Source organism: Euprymna scolopes, chromosome 7 (genome assembly GCF_053919585.1).
Source record: "Euprymna scolopes isolate OS-2025 chromosome 7, ASM5391958v1, whole genome shotgun sequence".
Lineage (NCBI taxonomy): Eukaryota > Metazoa > Mollusca > Cephalopoda > Sepiida > Sepiolidae > Euprymna > Euprymna scolopes.
Window position 1 is genome coordinate 162,970,446 of NC_136488.1, and position 19,185 is coordinate 162,989,630.

At 34.7% G+C, this 19,185-nt stretch overlaps 1 protein-coding gene across 2 annotated transcripts in view; it reads right to left on the reverse strand.

Moving 5' to 3' along the window:
- Window positions 1–19,185, reverse strand: part of LOC145280119 (myosin-VIIa-like) — a 285,982-nt gene that overhangs the window by 131,350 nt on the left and 135,447 nt on the right. For both annotated transcript variants that reach the window (XM_080131876.1, XM_080131875.1), the window contains exon 2: window positions 892–1,101. In XM_080131876.1, coding sequence (XP_079988002.1) covers window positions 892–1,101 — 210 coding nt within the window. The remainder of the gene's footprint in view (window positions 1–891; window positions 1,102–19,185) is intronic.

Below are 19,185 nucleotides of genomic sequence, written 5' to 3' on the forward strand. Positions count from 1 at the left end.
AACACATATACATACCTAACTTTATATAAATAGAGATAATTTTCGCATCATTCTATTTTTGGGAGGTGACGGTGGTTGCGTGGTTAGCGACACGGACTAGGGATCTGGGTGTTCCAAGTTCGAATCCAGTTCGTTCCACAAAATCACTTTCACTTAAGATGTTGGCAGCCTTTACATGGTTCTATCCATCGTAATTACCCAATGTCTTTCTAGAAAAAATTCTAGCTAGAAAAATATTAATGCTAACAATAGAACCTTTGAATTCATACGATGATGATGCTGTTGCTCCTGATGATGATGGTGATGCTTCAGCTGCTGCTGGTGATGATGATGCTGCTGCTGTTGATGATCTTATCTTATATTTGATGAATAAAGCATCATTATCAAGTCGATGATACAACGAATATCCCTTTGATATTTTAGCTTTGTATTCTCAAAGAAATGTAAGAAAACCTTAGTTTTCTTATATCGAAATCGCTCCAGACAAGGCATGAAACAACTTGATGTAAGGAATTCAAAAATACCACTTCAAGATGAAAACATAGCCAACGATAAGTGTTAGATGGAACAGATGCTGACCAAGAGAACAGCAATTCTTTCCTCTTTGTCAGAGATATCTTTCATAGAATATTAAGTATAAAGAACGAAATAAGGGAAGCGAGACGCAGTCGTAAAAAAATAAACCCAAGATCCACCTTTTTTTCTCTTAAAATTATAATGTGAAGTCGATTTAGTAAAAAAACCCCTTGAGATTCGAATAAGAAATAAATGTCTGGTCATATTTTCTCCCTAACTTAAGAATTTTCCATCCCATACTTTTTTCCAACTGAAAAACCGATGCGTTCCTCTAATCGGTCCGTTTTTGAAAATATAATAATGTTGTGAACCTACCATTCGTTCGATTCCCATCGGGTTAGGGTTCATGGATGTTCGCTTGAACGCGATTAGCCCATCTTCAATGCTAGCTTTTTTTGCTAAAGCGGATGATCTGAGACTCTTCTGTTGGCTTCTTTCCCCAAAGATCGACGGAAGATGGGCGCCCACGTCGAATGAGTCCGCTTGGTTGAGCGTTTTCTCTCGTTTCGACTTTCCCGAAGTGATCTGGAAAAAAATGAAAAGAAAGATAATATAACATTATATATGCAAGACATTAACATTTCCAGCGTTCTAGAAAAAAAGTTTTGTCGATATTAATGGTTTATTGGTGGAGTTGTTTGGTTGGCTGAAGATAATAGAAAGCTGTTTACCAACCATTCTTGCTATCAAGCAGTAGATATTTACTTGCTTCCAACCGCAGAAAGATGTGATACAAGGTCGGAAGATGGGGAATGTTAAGTCAGCGCCCCTAAAGAAATGGCACTCAGACTTAGCAAAAGTTTCCTTAACCGCCTCGTCGGCACTCCCCGGGAGGGGTGCCTCTGGTATTAAGCTATGAACTTACTCTACCCAAAAGTCGAATGGCAAGACTTGGAAGGGTGGCTCTTTTAGCTACTACCCAGATGGTGTACATTATTTCCTGGCCCCATCACCTGTCGGGCTGATTACTGAGAACGGATTCTCAACTGGTACATCTGCCCAGGTCTCCAAGCAACTGAAACAGCAATTAATAAAATGTGATGGTATTATGAAACAGTATTTAGATCATATTAAGCCGGTATCTGAATTTTGAAAGGAGGATTGATTATTTGTATTATTTCGAATCTTTGGACTAATGTTGATTAATCTTGAGTGTGATTTTCACAAGCCTCGCTCAGTGTAACTTTTGACCGTCTTCATGTGTATCTTGTCAAACTCGGGAATGTATCCGTCGAATGCGACTGAATAGAGGTCTTAAGTAATTTGCAATTGTATTTTTCGGTCGCAGACACTGAGGATGTAACTTTCAACCTTCAGAAGAATATCACTTTACAATTGATTTTTTCCAAATACTCTAACGAGAATGCAGGCATAGGACACCCGTGGTTAAATAATGCGTTCTGTTCGAAATTCTGTGCAGATTCCAAAGTTCGACAGAAACATTCCTGAGTTTAGAAATATACACTTGAAGAAGGTCGGAGGTTACATCGACAGAGATGTCGTGAAAATGGCAACCGAGATGAGAACAGTAGTCTGAAGAATCCAAATAATACGAATATTAAACCGATTACCTCTACTATCATAGTAGTCAAAGACTACGTTCACTCTTGGATATTGGATTTAAACTCAAATCTCATGCGGTGTAAGATAATACGAGTTTGCAGAGATATAAAGAGTCTATAATTGAGCAAGATCACCCTCTAACGTAAAACCCTTTCTCATTGTCAAAGAGGCGTTAGCAACGTGACAGTTTAAAAGGGATGTCGTCTGAAATTCTGGTTCCTTGTAGGGCTACTTTGGCAGATTTGTCTGATAATAAGCGGTATGGAGTCGCAACCTGGATAACAGAGCATTGATGAAAATCCAGTTGAGTCGGCACCATTATCCGTCGTCCACTGGTCTTCTCTGGATCTAGGTTTGGACCACAAATCAATGAAATTAGAGCAACAACGTTATTTTTTAGTCATTATTTTGTATGTTTTGGGCCAAATCTTCTCCAAAGTTTAATACAAGGTCGACGTCCTGTAGGTTAATTAATAGATGTGAGCAACAATGACGACCCTTAGGCACGATCTTCGTGATTAATCTGCAGAAATCAGACTCGCTTAAAAACAGCAACAGGGTAGTGACCGTTGCTAAGTGATTAATGACACGGACTGAAAACTTGAGTGTGCTAAGTTCGAATCCAATTTGTTCCACAGCAACAGTTTTACTTAAGTAGGTTGGTAACTTTTATGTGCCCTCCTGCAAGTACCCGATATCCTTCTAGAAAAAAGTTCTTAATAGAAAGATATCGGGGAAACGAATACCAACACACTCATTATAATGATGCATAACAACAACAACAACAACAAAAATCATATCATGTAAAGTTGAAAAATGAGTACTTTTGGAAGTGTCGATCAGATAGTGAGAAGGGGTTTTATTTTATCAATAGTTACCTGGCCAAGAAAATGAATGGTAATTAAAAAGGGCCCTAGGCTACATGAGGAAACTCACGATCCGACTCCGAATGATTGATTTGTACTGAATAAACATGGTCAAAATGGCATTTTTAGTCATCGATGCAACTGACAGTGTTAATAAAGAAATGTATAGGTGAATGATGGGCATCCATAAATGTTATTTAAACTACTCCAAATTGAAATTGAAAATGTCAATAAACTATCGTGTTTGAGAAACCAGCATCTGTAAATTCCTGTTTTTCCTTCTCGCCTCACTCCATTGCTGTTGACTTAGAAATGAGTACTTTAAGTCAAATTGCTGAGTGAATATGATTTTTGCATTAAATACCGACCTTTACCATCCCTATTGATCCACAACTGTTCATCGAATGTATACCATAATACTTAGTTCGCTGCACCTTACCATAAGATCCATACCAAATTTTAGCCAGATCGGCTAAGTAATTTCCGGGTAAAACTAGAACAGACAGACTAACAGACAAACAGACAAATACATTAAAAGAAGTAATATATATATATATATAATCTAAATTATGAGTGAAATGGAAGTATTTGGTTTTCGAAAATAAAATAAATAATAAATAAATAAATAAATAAATAATAATAATAATAATAATAATAATAATAATAATAATCGCATTTCTTAACAAAAAATGGGTACCAAGTTCAAATTCTACAGAATTTATTGTAATTTATGCATGAATACACTTGGCAACGCTATGAGCATACAGTTTCTCACTGCTTAATCGCAACTTGTATTCAATTAATCGTACACAATAAGTGCATGTATTAGATCTATTGCTCTTTCTGCTTCTCAGTGATTTTAGTGGTACTTCTTTTTTATCATAAATTAAACTCATTAATAAGAAAAAATTAAAATGGTGAGGTACACATGGGCTTGAATTTGTACTCGAATGCTCTTCCACTAAGTTATATCTCCAGGTGACAATATATCTGTTGTTGTTTTTTTTAAGAAGAAATGATTTGCTTAAATTTTATTATCTCCCTTTACCGGTGTAACATAAAATATTCCCCTGTTTCTTTTTTTATATCTATAAGAGAGTAAAGACAATTTTTAAGATCGGATTTTTCGATTTCCGATACTTATCGGATGAATTTTTGTAGAAAACATATCTAAGAACACATATAAATTACATTTAAGCTAAATTTGCAAATAATAGGCTTAGCCGTTTCGGAACAAATGGGGAATTCACACACATACACAAAAATGACTTTTATATAATAGTAGAGATATTGCTTCGTATTTCAAGCGGTTTTTTCGAACTTTCTTTCCGCTGACTGTTTTCTTTCTATCTATAAGTTTGATCTTTTCAAGATTTAGATCAATAAGCATCTCTTGTCTATTCGCTCTTTCGTTGCTGTTAGCTCCTTACATCAAGTGGCTTCCCGCCTTATCTGGAGCAATTTCCATAAAAGTCGTTAAAAGCAACTATGAAACAAGACAATATTCACTCAGAAAATATCGGTGTCATCTGCATAAAATAATATCCGACAAGATTATCTCATTATTAATACTCTATAGAAGTCGTCCTCTTTTCTCGTTGTATGTGATGATTCATTACGATGTGTCAACGTGATTGACGCCAGTATAGTTCAGTTAAACAATGGTGAATGCTGACAAAATATCGGCTTGTTAAGCAGGCGATCAATGTATGTTGTGCTTGTGTCAAAGAAAGTGACTGTAACCCAGGTGCGTGCATGTACGAACACCCAATTGACATCGTCAGGTAAAAAAACAATAAGTCTCAACAAGTTGATTTAATATCATAAGAAAATTCATATACATATATATATATATATATATATATATATATATATATATATATATATAGAGAGAGAGAGAGAGAGAGAGAGAGAGCTAGTTAGTAAGTTATAAAATATATATGACGATTAAGCTACACTCAATATTCCGCGTTTCATCCACTCTAGGACTCTTCAGGCTTATGCGCATAAGCCTGAAGAGTCCTAGAGTCGAGGAAACGCGGAATATTCAGTGTAGCTTAATCGCCATATATATTTTATAACTTACTAACTAGCTCTACCTACGTATTGAGCACTTTTGAAGTAAATACTTAAAGTTTACGCATTTTATACTTTCGTATATTAATTTATGTGAATAAATGAAGTTTATATATATATATATATATGAAGAATAAAATACGTATTGAATACGTTTGAAGCCAAAATTGCAACGCGAAATTAATAAAATAAACAAAAGTTCATTTTTTTTAGAAATATCTTTCGGAGTAAAACTCCCTTCATCCTACTTTCTTCAACCCGACATCATGGCGAAGAAAAAGAGAAAAAACACAAAAGATTAGAAGGGAGTTTTACTCCGAAATATATTTCTTAAAAAATAAATATTTGTTTAATTTATTAAATTCGCGTTGTAATTTTGGCTTCAAACGTATTCAATACGTATTTTATTCTTCAAATTTCAGCCAGACAAAATATTTTTTTATAAATAAAATAACCTTTTTTTAAGGAGAAAATTTATGAAAGACTCTTCGGTATCACTCTCTCTCTCTCTCTATCTCTCTCTCTCTCTCTCTCTCTCTCTCTCTATATATATATATATATATATATATATATATGTATATATATATATATATACTAGCAGGTCCCGTTAATTAATGTTTCCTGGTGGGAGCATGCCCCACCCCCCTTCGTAAAAAAGATTAAACTACGGTTGTTGTTGCAACTGTCATTTACAGGTTGAGATCACCGGGCACGGCTAGAGTTGACTGGGGACATACTACACTGTAGTCAGGTTCCGGTATTAAAATGGCGTATCGAGTTAGCATTTGTAGCCATGACGTGGGCGTGACATCACGGAGCGGAATGCATATATAAGTAAAGAAATCGAAAGGGAAGAAAAGAAGAAGAAAAAAGAGAAGAAAAAGAAGACGCGTGGCAGGTAGGAAGTTACGCCTAGCAAGCACGTGATGGCTTTTTATCCTTTCGATTCAGCTGTGTCTGATGCCGTATATTGAGATCGGCGGTCAAAAAGAGAAAGCATACTGGTGTTAAATACGTGTCGGCGACTAGAGTGATAAACGAAGCAAATAAATATTTTTTCTTGAACCTGGAACGTTTATGTCTAGGTTCTCATTTCCTTTGCGACTGTCTCTACATACAACGTTTGAGCTAAAGAGAATAACATTGTTACAACAACTTATGAGTACTGTATAACCGAAAAAGAAGCAACAGTTTCCTTTCTTTTTCTTTCTTTCTTTCCAGACTCCAGAGGGCGCCTACTGCCCAAATCGCAAATCCAGCAAACAAATTTCGAGCGACAACTTTATCGTACCTGTAATAAGTATATATAAGACTTATGGTCGCATTCAAAGTCGCTAACCTGAACGCTGTTTAGGGGTGCCGTTTGCTTGTCGTTCACAGATTCCTAATCTGAGAAAATAGAGTTAAAGAATACAAATATGTTTGGTGTCTGACCTCAAAAATTGAAATTTGAGAAAAGGAGTAAAGACACTAGTAAAATAACTAAACCTCCGTACCATTCGAGTTCTGATATCGGTTTCAATAAGTAGTACCTCCTAGAAGAAAATTAAATGACTAAGTTCAGCATTTGCCCCCTCCCTATTTAGACCTAAAAGTCCCCAGGGGACGTCAAATCCTGGTGAAAATGAACAAACGGTTGAGTTTTAGGCCTTAACATATATAAATTTGAGTTCTACACCATAGCACCATGCAAAAAAAGAAATGACTAAATCCATCATTTGCCCCCCCCTCCATTTAGCCCCAAAAAGTCCCCAAGGCCTTAACATATTTAAATTTGAGTTCAGCACCATGCAAAACTGCTAAATAGACATACACAGAAAATTTTGGACAAATATGGTAAAATAGTCCCCAAAATGGAGTGTTTTTATTACCCTATTATGCTGCGGCACACTCAAGTTATCGCGAAGTATAGACAAATAAAATTATATACAAATCAGTAAGTTACAACTTTTCAGAAAGTTTTATAAAAATCCAAGGCATCAATTTTTTTTTAATAAGCACAAAAATGTCAATTTTAGCCATTTTAACCCGAAAGGTACCTCTAGGAGGAGGCAACTGAAAGTTTTACCGGAAAATCCGTTCTGTTACTTTTTTTACTCATATCATGTTTAATGTTTGTGCAAAATTTTTAAAAATTCCAAGATGTAGTTATTGAAAAAAGTTCGGATTAACGAACGGACGAACGGACAAACGGACAAGAATGAATTTACAGGTCCACCCTCCTTTTGTCGGAGTACTAAAACTTGATTGTTTATGGTTGCCATTTGGTTGTCGCTCAAGATTCCGGATATGAGAAAAAAACAATACAAATATATTTCACATTTGATGTGCCTCGAGTATTGCAATTTAAAGCAAGAAGTAAAAGGTAGTGAAATAAATAAGCCCAATACGATTCGAATATCGTTTTAGTTTCAACAACAGTTTCCATAAGTAGAAGATTACTATGACTTGAACCGTTGCTGCTTTGAACGGTTTCTTAACCTTATTTATTTTTTACTTAAGAGTCACCACTTATCAAGGTCCGAAGACCATTCGAGGATAATGGTTAATGAATGTAATATGGTAGTATAGTAATCGTTAATGGTGTAAATTGGTTAGAATTTGATTATTTATGGGGATGGTTCAACAAAAATTTGTTTACATTGGACTTGAAGGCTACCATGTTGTATATCAACCGGGAAGCAGAAAGTATTAGATTTAGGCACAGATAGGGAATGGGGGAAATCGTATATAGTGGTTGTAGCCAGTCGGTGTTTTTTGTCAAAGTTTGGCAAGGAGGGATATTGGATTGAAGTTCAGTCGAGCACTTGCCATGAAAATAACGACAGACTTGCAACGTCTTTTCTGTTGGGCATCACTTACTAGGTTTCGAAGCAGGTTTTGAACTTTATCAAGGCTGGATAGGGCGGAATGATGCAATGTGGGAGGAGGAGAGGGTTTAATCTTGTTTTGTCTTAATTCCAGGAGCAGATTCACTACACTATAAATTGACTATGAAAAAGTGCTAAAAGACGTGAGTTGAATTTTGTATTCCACACACACACACATACACACACATATACATATACACGCATATATACATATACACACACATGCACAAAGTGTCCAGAGAACATTTTATTACATACAAACGGTATCGACCTTCCCGTACATTAACTGATCGATTATTGTTTGTATATATTGTTTATACTTTGTCTTTTGAGGCAATATTTGTACGAGGTGTTTGACTTGAACTAGTCAGCGTTTGGCGCCTTGTAAGTTTTCGTGATCAAAGAAGACGCCGTGCGATGGTAGATGTGTGTGGTGTGAATTGGTCAACCAGGCGCCAACGTGGAATATGGACAAAGAACCATCCGTCTTTTATCTACTCATTTCTGGACGCATTTTTCAACTAACCTACCTTTATTTCAATCTGTCCGTATTTTTGCCTAGCTATCTACGTCTTAAAAAAATGAAGTGTTTTCTAAGTTGGTTGCAAAGTATAAATGTGATCAAGCATTCGTCTAGAGAACGGCTCAAAACAATAATGATAAGGTTCAGAGAGAGAGAGAGAGAGAGAGAGAGAGAGAGAGAGAGAGAGAGAGAGAGAGAGAGAGAGAGAGAAAGAGAGACAGACAGACAGACAGACAGACAGAGACAGAGAGGGGGGAAGGAAGAGAGAGAATGGAGGTAGAGAGATGAAAAGACGAAGAAAGAAAAAGAGAGAAAGAGAAGGAAGAGAGATAGAAATAGAAAGCGAGAAAAAAGACAGGAATTAAAATAAAAAGAGAAAATGAAAGAGAAAGAAAGAAAAACAGGAAATAGAGAGAAAGAGAGGAGGAGAGGGAGAAAAATAAAATGCAGTGGCGTCTGCTAAAGTTTTCAGTTTTTCTTTTTGCGCATAAATAAAAGTTGGAAATAGACGTATATATATATATATATATATATATATATATATATATATATATATATATATATATATATAAAGGGGGTTAGAGCAGTAGTCTAAAGAGCAGAGTGTATTTTAATGTGATAGTAAAATTACAAATTTAATTAAAATACAAGAAAAGAACAGTGCTCGTTGTAATTCAGATATATAATAAGCTCGATAGGCAAATATCCTAGAGCTCCTTTAATATTTAGTAATGTGATTGATAATTTTAAATTCAAATTAGAATTAAAAATTAAAAATCTGTTTCATAAGAAGGAACAACAGCAAAGTCAACTTAGTCAACAAAGTTAATTTTTAATTCTAATTTGAATTTTAAAGTCAACTTTGTTGTTGTTCCTTCTTATGAAACAGATTTTTAATTTTAAATTCTAATTTGAATTTTAAATTGTCAATCACATTACTATATATATATATATATATATATATATATATATATATATATATATATATATAGAGAGAGAGAGAGAGAGAGAGAGAGAGAGAGAGCGAGAGAGAGATACAGAAAGAGAGGGAAGAAGAAGAAATCGGGGAGAGGTGTCTTTGTTGATTAATAGCAATGAAGAGAGTAAGGCATATATATATATATATATATATATATATATATATATATATATATATATATATTACAAGAATTACAAGAAAACCTCTCTATCACCTATAGCAATGGGAAACGACTCTTTATCTGAGAGTATATCTTTCAAACTCCTTGGCCTAACGTTCACAGGAAAAATGAGTTGGAACAATTACATTGAAGGCATTGCCAGGGCTGCTGCAAGAAAGGTGGGCTCTCCCTACCGTGCTAGACAACTACTAACACCCGAAAGTATCTTGTACATCTATAAGGCCACCATTTGCCCATGTATGGAGTATTGCTGTCACATTTGGGCTGATGCATTTGCTACTAGTCTCTCGCTCCTTGACAAGGTTCAAAAGAGAGTCGCAAACCTGATAGGCCCTGAACTGGCATCTAAGCTTCAGCCTCTGTCCCATCGACGAAATGTTGCATCCCTCTGCCTGTTCTACAAGTATTTTAGTGGTGAATGCTCTGACGAACTGCCATCACTTGTGCCCCCACGACGTGAGCACCCTTGACAAACCCGACAGGCAGCTAACACACTGTAGAGATCCGTAGATGTAACATATCTTTCTACTCCAATAGTTTCTTCCCCACAGCCGCTAGACTTTGGAATTCCATTCCAGGTCCCTGCTTCCCCAACAGTACTGACGTGCAGAAGTTCAAGTGTAACGTGAAGCGACATCTTGCTGCCCAAATCCCTACATAGTACCCCAGTAGTTGTTGCCCCTGATAGTAGCCCCCTACACCAAAGTGGCAATTTGCTTTGTTTGGGGTGAAAATGTAATAATATATATATATATATATATATATATATATATATATATAATTTGTTTTTGTGATAGGTCTTGAATGAATTCAATTATGTACGAAAGTGTATTTTTACCTAAATGCGAGTTGGGAATAATTTTCCCTTTTATCAATTTGGTACCCCCGCATGGTGAGCGATGTATATATTATTTTTGAAACATAATTATCCACTGACACGTATTTCGTCGTCTACAACTTATATATATATATATATATATATATATATATATATATATATATATATATATATATATATATATATATGATAAGATAAGATTCCAGACTTTTTCGTACAGGCATTTAAAATTGTTGTAGACTCTTGAAAATTCAGTATGTTATTGCTGTACAGATGAATGACCAATCTTTATGATTTCGGGTTTAAATAACAGACTTTATGTGTCTGGGAGTGTTTTAGATAGGTTTTATATCGGAATGTCTCCGAAAAATCGATTATCGAAAAAATAGAACTAAAGAAGTAACAGTTTGATTTGGACGAAATTAAACACCCTCATATAGTCTAACATCACAAGGCATTTGAGACGTTTGTCATCGTAAAAGCAAAAGGATCCAGCGTATAACATTAGCAGCGATTTATTTGATGTGACAGAGGTGCATTCGATGTGACAGAGGTGCATTTATTATTCTATGTAAGACAAAGAATACATTTGAAATATTATAAATCCTCATCCTATAGGATTTCGATGTCTACCATCTCTTCAAAGGAGAAAATACTATAGATAGTACTTACAGAATATTAATGCCAATAATATTTTGTAAAACTTATAATCAGGTTTACATACCACTTGATTGTTAGATACTTTTATTCTGAAGTATATATATTGGCAGTAATATTCTGTAAGTATTATCTATAGTATTTTCTCCTCTGAAGAGATGTTAGACATCGAAATCCTATAGGATGAGAATTTATAATATATATATATATATATATATATATATATATATATATATATATATATATATATAGTAAGTTGAGGCATTTATCATCATAAAAGCAAAAGGATAGATATCCAGGCTAAATAGAGCACACACACACGAACAGGTCAACCAGAGGTCAAATAGGCCTTTGTCCGATAAGTGCATGTTCATTGGCTGATAGGAAGGGCGCGGTGGATACTAGAAAGCTGATTGGCTAACTAAAATCTCAATAGAAGGTGCGTATATAAAAACGCGAGACAACCACAAAATTCTCGCATAAGCCTGAAGAGTCCTAGAGTGGATGAAACGCGGAATATTCGGTGTAGCTTAATCGCAATATATATTTTATAAATTACTACTTAGCTCTACCTACGTATTGATCACTTTTGAAGTAAATACTTAAAGTTTACGCATAAATTTATACTTTCGTATATTAATATTATGTGAGTAAATGAAGTAGTGATATATATATATATATATATATATATATATATATATATGAATATGTGTGTGTATGTGTATGTGTGGGTGTTCTATTGTAAAACAGTGTATGTATTAATGCATACTTTATTTTGTTTTTAGCCGTATACCTAAGTAAACACGCCCATCGACGCCCACAGAAAATGTTTAACTGATTTGTTCCCAAATGTTTTTTCCCACGATTTGTCGTCATTTCGTTTGCTTTTCATCTAAAACAGATTGCAACGTTTGAAGATTTTGTTCTCGTTATATTTTTCCTCTTAAAACAGTTTATTATTCAACTTGGATTTGCTTTCTTTTTTTTTTTTAATCAATCTTGATGAAGAGCATACACAAAGTCACAAGCAAATAAAAATAACCGCGTTTCTTTTCGTTTTTTTATAGACCATAAGCACGTTCAAGCACTGCTTCTCGTTAGATCACTGAAGTTAAGCTACGTTAAGCTTAGTAAGTACCAGATAGGTGATTAGTTGGGAATACCAGGCGCTGTATGTAGAAAGATATCGACACCGCCTGTAATAACTGTAAAAGCCTAACGTCATCCTTTCTGGTGGGAGAATACAAGCGAGGGGGGACAGTTTATGAATTTTACGTTCCTATAAATCTTCCTTCTCTGATAGAATCCGGTTCAACCAGGCTAAGATGAATAGCGCTTCGTTTTCATTTTTATCGTTCTCACAACGACTGACTGGAGCAGTCGAGAAGATCAGCACATGTTAATTGCTCATGGTTCTACATTAAATTTAAATTAAATGTAAATCGAAATGATAAAACATGTATAATTAAACGTCTAAAGAAATGAATAAACACGTGAAGGAAAGTGCTATTTTATATGATTAAGTTTATTTCGTAACGGGGGGGGGGGGCAAGTTCAACCCGCTTAAAATGAACTTTTATTTTCTTCTTTATTTCTTCTGTCTTCCGGCATGCTATATATTAGCTTAAGAAGAAGGTTCTCGCGGAATTTTTAATTTTGATTTCAAATGATGTATTTTCAAATAAGTTTTCGTTATAATACCTTTACTTTATATATTATTTAAATAGAGTTGTTCGCTCTATCCAACTGTTTGAAATACAGTGGTTTTAAAACAATTATGTCTTCTATTCAGAATGTTAAATATAAGAAGAAAAAAATGAAAATTCGCACAATTTTCTGATTTCAATACAAGCTAGGCTGAAAAGCTGCTGAAACAACTCGCGATAGCAATGAAGCGTTTGACCCAGGACATGGTACCTTAACACATAGCACAATTGTAGTTTAAGCAATTTCGTGTTGGCGACAAGAGTCTTAAAGATGATGAGCCTGGTGGTCAGCTATCGGATGTTGACAAAGATCAATTAAGAGCTTTAGTCGAGTCCAATCCATCACCACTGTTCGAGAACTTGCTTCTGAATAAGATGTAACGTATACGACGATTTCCAACCACGTGAGAGAAATCTGAAAGACAAATAAACCTCATAAATAGGTGCCTTACAAATTGACCGACATCCAAAAGAAATGTCAGGTTGTGACTTGCGGTAAAAAGTGGCTTCATGCTGCCTGTTTTATGGTCTGCGACTGGTCTCATGCATTACAGATTTTTTTGAATGTCAACAAATGGATAAAATGCATCAGAAACTTCAACAACAACATTCAGATTTAGTCAACAGAAAAGGCCCAATTCACCTCCATAACAATGCCCGATCGCAAGTTGCTAAGCCGGACTAAATGCAGAAGTTAAATGAATTCAGCTACAAAACTTTGCATCATCCGCCATACTCTCTAAACCTCTCATCTACCGACTATCACTTTTTCAAGCATCTCGACAACTTTCTGCGTGAGAAATGCTTCAAAAACCTAAGCGATATCAAAAGCGCCTTCAGCGATTTGATCGCCACCAGAACGCAAGATTTTTACGTTATTGGTATTAATAAAATTGTTTTATGCTGGCAAAACTGTTATGATTCTGATGGTGCTTATTTCGATCGATAAATTTCTGTTTGAGCCGAAATATGTTCATCTGATTTTAAAAGTCTAAAAACGCAAGAACTTTCTTGTCAACCTGATACAATCACTTTGACCTGTAACGTCGATGAAAGCACATCAAACCAAATCAACGTAAACGACATTATTTGAAATGATTAAAGGTTTTGTTTGAAATGCTTTTGATGACATGCTTTTTGCACCATTGGATCGGTTCTGTCCAATGTCGGGGAAGCAGAGGCCATTCTTGACTGAAGTCATTTTTATTTTTGGTCCATGGCATATCAAATGTTAAGAGTAGTGTTTGACTGGTCTAGTCTATACGGTTGTAGACTATGTAATTGGCAAGATTAAGTTAAAATAATATCAGATATTGTGTTAAATTACACACACACACACACACACACACACACACACACACACACACACACACACACACATATATATATATATATATGCAATTTAACACAGCATATGCACAACATAGAACCGTGTCTTCAACTACTAGTTTACAACTACTTAACTTTTGCCCATTGATTTAGAATAAGTGTTTTATGCTAAATTGATGATTGAATGTGTTTAAATTAGTGCTCATTTTTGCATTAAATCAATATTGATCCATATTAATCCCTATGTGTGCATCGAAAGGATACCATAATACTTGGTTGATCGCACCTTATCATAGCAAAAGTCCATGCAAAATTGCAGTTAGATCAGTCCAGTGTGTTCTGAGAAAGTTTCTACAGTAAATATGGTATTGTGGTGACTAATCCCTATTAATCCCTGTTAATCCTTAACTGTTGAACGAATGATAATAGTACGTATAATTACTGCAGCATATCATAATAAATTTCCATACAAAATTTCAGTCAGATCGGCTCAGTAGTTTTCAAGAAAAAATAGACAGACAGACATACTAAGTGAAATCTCTTTCTCTCTCTCAATCTCTCAATCTGTCTAAAAGTCGGGACTAATGAATACAACGAGATTTTCTTAGATAGTGCTCGATAATTTATTTTACGAGGTTTGACACATGGATGCTGCAATTGTCTTGCTGAAAAATGAAATCATTCCTACCTCTCTTTTTATCCTTGGTAGGGCTTTCTCGTCCACCAACTGTTTGTAGTTTTCGCTGTTCTGTCGTCCTTTCAGCCACTCCAGCTATATATATTTCCATTAGCAAAGATCATACCCCAAACCATAACTCTTCCTCCTCACATCTGTCGTTTGTTCAGTACAACAGGTGCACTCCTTCTCAACCAAGTACACCATCCATCGGGCCCATCAAACTTTAAACGCTTCTTATCAGTAAATATAACTTTCTTAAAGTCAACATGCTTTGTTAACCACCTTTTAGCACACGGCAGTCTTGCTCCTTTGTGTTTCTTTGTTAATGTAGTTTTTTTCTTAGCCTTTGCATACTTCAAACCAATCCTATGCAGCGTTCTTTGTATTGTTCGGATGTTTGCATCCAATTCACATTTCTCCTTCACTTTTCTTGCTGTAACTTTTTCTCCAGATGTCAAAAGCCGTGTCACAGTCCTCTTCATTCTCGTTTCAGTCCTCTTACCAATTGATCTTTTCTGTCCTCTCTTTTTCCGCTCGGAGTTTGTCTTCAGCATGTATTCGACCGTTGATTTCGACAGCTTTAAATCCATGACGATCGTTCTGATGTTAATGTCATCTTCCCGCTTCTTCCGTGCCAAACAAAAGACTTCTTTTGAATGCATTTTACCTCATTAAACTTAATTGTTTTGCCAGTAGAATAGAACAGATAATTGATTCTACTGATGACAGCTAAGTGTACAAGCAAAACATTTTTAATAAAATAGGATTAAAATAGATTAAATTTATCAAAGCCAAACTAAAAAAAAAAGATTCCACTCCTCAACTACGTACTTACAATCTCAAAAGTTTTTGGCACTAGTAACCACCTTGAAATATTTTTTCAAAGTGTCCGAAAAATATTGTCGAGCCCTTGTAGATGATTTGTTTATAGTGATGAAGGCTTATATCTTCAGACAATTCTTACCTGGAACCGAAGAGATTCAACGTCTCTATCAAATGCGCCATGGGCCCCAAAGGTGGGAATTGTCTGAAGATAGCTGTTTCAATCCTACCCAAAGCCGACCAGAGGCCTACTTGGCCTAAACGTGGTGAGACGACAACAACTACGGAAGGCAGTAATTGCAGTGAATGCAGTAAAAAGATTCAGAGTTCCTATTCATCGCGGTTACCACCTGACGAAGGCCAGGGGAATAGTTGGCCGAAACGTCGTGAAACAACTAAGAAAAAGATGAGGACAATGGTCCGCAATAAATAAATTAATAAAACAATGCTCATCTCGATGAGGATGATAGTCTGCAATAAGTAAAAATTAACAACCATATATATATATATATATATATATATATATATATATATATATATATATATATATGTATATGTGTGTGTGTGTGTGTGTGTGTATATATATATATATATATATATATGTGTGTGTGTGTGTGTGTGTGTGTGTGTTGTGTGAGACTATAATGGTCCCTATCTTGGGTTGAGCATATCGGGAAATGATATACAAACTGCCATCAGCTTATTAAGAGACGCTCTTTGTGTAAAAAAATCAAGCGGAGGCATTTGGGCGATGTCAAAACATCGTTAATTCATTACCCACTCAGCATCAGCCGTATAGTGTAAAGCCTTGATTCTCATTGGGGCGATCGGGTTTCGATCCTGGCTTGTGGCAGTTGCCTGTCTCGCCGCACTGATGAGCTGTGAAACAGCGAAACAGTACTGTATGTGGATAACTATATATATATATATATATATATATATATATATATATATATATATATATATATATATATACAGTACTGTATGTGGATAACTATATATATATATATATATATATATATATATATATATATATATATATATATATAGGGTGGCCGAAAAGTCCCAGGACACTGGCCGAAAATGTTATTATATGTTTTCTGTGTGTTTCATTAAAAAATACTGTGTCCTGGGACTTTTCGACCACCCTTTATATATATATATATATATATATATATATATATATATATATATATATATATATATATATGCAATTAGGCCCTTTTTCCCGGCGTTGATCGAAGTAATTAAAAGATGTTAAGGAAAATCTTTTAAAATATTCTTTATGAATTGCTAAGTACTAGTGTACCAGCGTTGCCCGCTAGAAGTACGTAGCAAAAAAAGAAAAAAAGAAAAAAAAGATTAGATCAGTGAATCTACACTCGCCCACAACATAAACTATGGTTATTTGGGTCATGCAAAATAATGACTGTGGATAAAAGAATTAAATGTTATTTATGAAATAATTGAAAGTGAAAAAAAAATGGATGGATTATATGCTATTGATTACTCATAGCATGTACTCTTGGAAAAAATGAGTGAAAGTTATTGCGGGAATTGTTTTGCAAATGAAGATATAAATATCTGGCGAGAATTAATGTTACCAGTAAAATAAATTTGTAGATGCCTGAAATAAGGTATTTTTTAAAATTTTGCTTTTATGAAAGAAAAATGTAAAATCTGCCTCATCCGCCATACTGTCCAGACTTCTCACCTACCGGATACCACTTTTTAAAGCATCTTGACAACTTTTTGCGTGAGAAATACTTCAAAAACCTAAGCCCATTTCATCTCCACCAGAACACAAGATTTTTACATTACTGGCATAAATATACTTGAGTGAGTTGATCATGGATAGATGAATGCATATCTAGATTAAAGGGAGGTAAATTGAGCGATTGAATTTATAGAGAGGGGGTAATTATTAAGAGATATTATTTATTAACAATGGAGATTACGTATGCCTATACTATTTAAGACTATCGTACTTAGTATGAAAAATAAGAGGGGGAACATAGTGTAGTATAGTTTAAAATAATAGAGTGTGGTGGGACGGATCACTGCCTTACATTATGTTTACTGTAATTTATGTACGAAAATAACATCTAGTTTAATTAAGAATTTCAAACTATTTTTTTCAATAATGTATAATAATATAGGTACAAAAATTTAAAGTGACATAATACAAAATGAACATTTTAAAAAATTCTAGAGAGAAAAAGTGAACTGTTGAGTCACCCACTGAGCTCTTTTGAATCCAGAAAAAAGTGAATTTGCAAAGCCAGTTAAATATAAAAAATAAAACTATTAAATGGTTAAATCTGTTCCGATACAAATCTAATGTATAAAGTAAATTTGGTCTCTATCATTTCTTTAGTTTTTTTTTCCATATAAAATCAATATATTGTTGTGGGGTGCAAATCACTCCTATTTCAGAACTAAGTGGAATCAACCAGTCCTAGGAATACCACTGGTTTCAGAAACTAAACAGGAGACATTCATACCATGTTTAACCGCATGCTATCAACACGTTCCTCTCATACCACTTTAGTGGCTCCTCTATTCTTTATGATAAATACATATTATATTTTATACACCTTACACTACTTGTGGTGGTTTTTATTTGTGATCCCTAGCACGGGTCTACACAAACTGGATGACGAGGACGATTCAAGTACTTGCCAGATCAATCTACAACAATTGCTTACAACAACTGGATGATGAATATTCGGGCAAGGACTCACTCTAATAAAACAGCCATTTGAAAACAACATTTGACGACAAAAAGGATTCAAGAAAAAAGAAAACACGCGCATATTCGGAATAGTTTTTTATTCTACACTCGAGGGAAATTCGAAACCTCAAAAATGGACAACAATTCTTGCCGAAAAAAAAAAAGAATTTTACAAAGACGTCGTCAAGATCCTTATCTTGCTGTTAGAAAAGCTACTAAAAGTGTAACCTACCAATTGAAACAGAACTCATGAGACAAATTGCGTGGAAAATTATTACTACTGAATTAACGAGACCAAGTTTTCAGTAAGTACAAAAAAACCCAAAGAACTTTTTTCCATCTCTATAAATACAAACAATGTTGAAAAAAAACTTTGTCTTTCTAAAAAGTATGTCTTGCCAGTACGTCTTATGATTAAAAGGCATTAGCGTTGGAAAAACGAAAACAAAAAAAAAACTCACGCAAATACAGAAAGTAAATGATAGTATATTTTATTTTATTCGCATAAATTAAAAAAAAAGACGTCGGGTTTTAATCCGATCAAAATAAACTTTTCAATGGTCGACGGGACTGCATGTCAAAGAAAAAAAAAAGATTTCGCTAAGCACGACAAATAACGTGTTAACGAGAAAAGGCCATTCTTTTTCGCACAGAAATCGAAAAGAATATCAAATAAATGCTATAAACTCTCTTTCACAGATAAGTAACTAATTCTTTTAAAGGAAAAACGAGGAAAAAAGTGTAAGATCAACAAGGAATTGAACCCAATACCTACACGTTACGAAA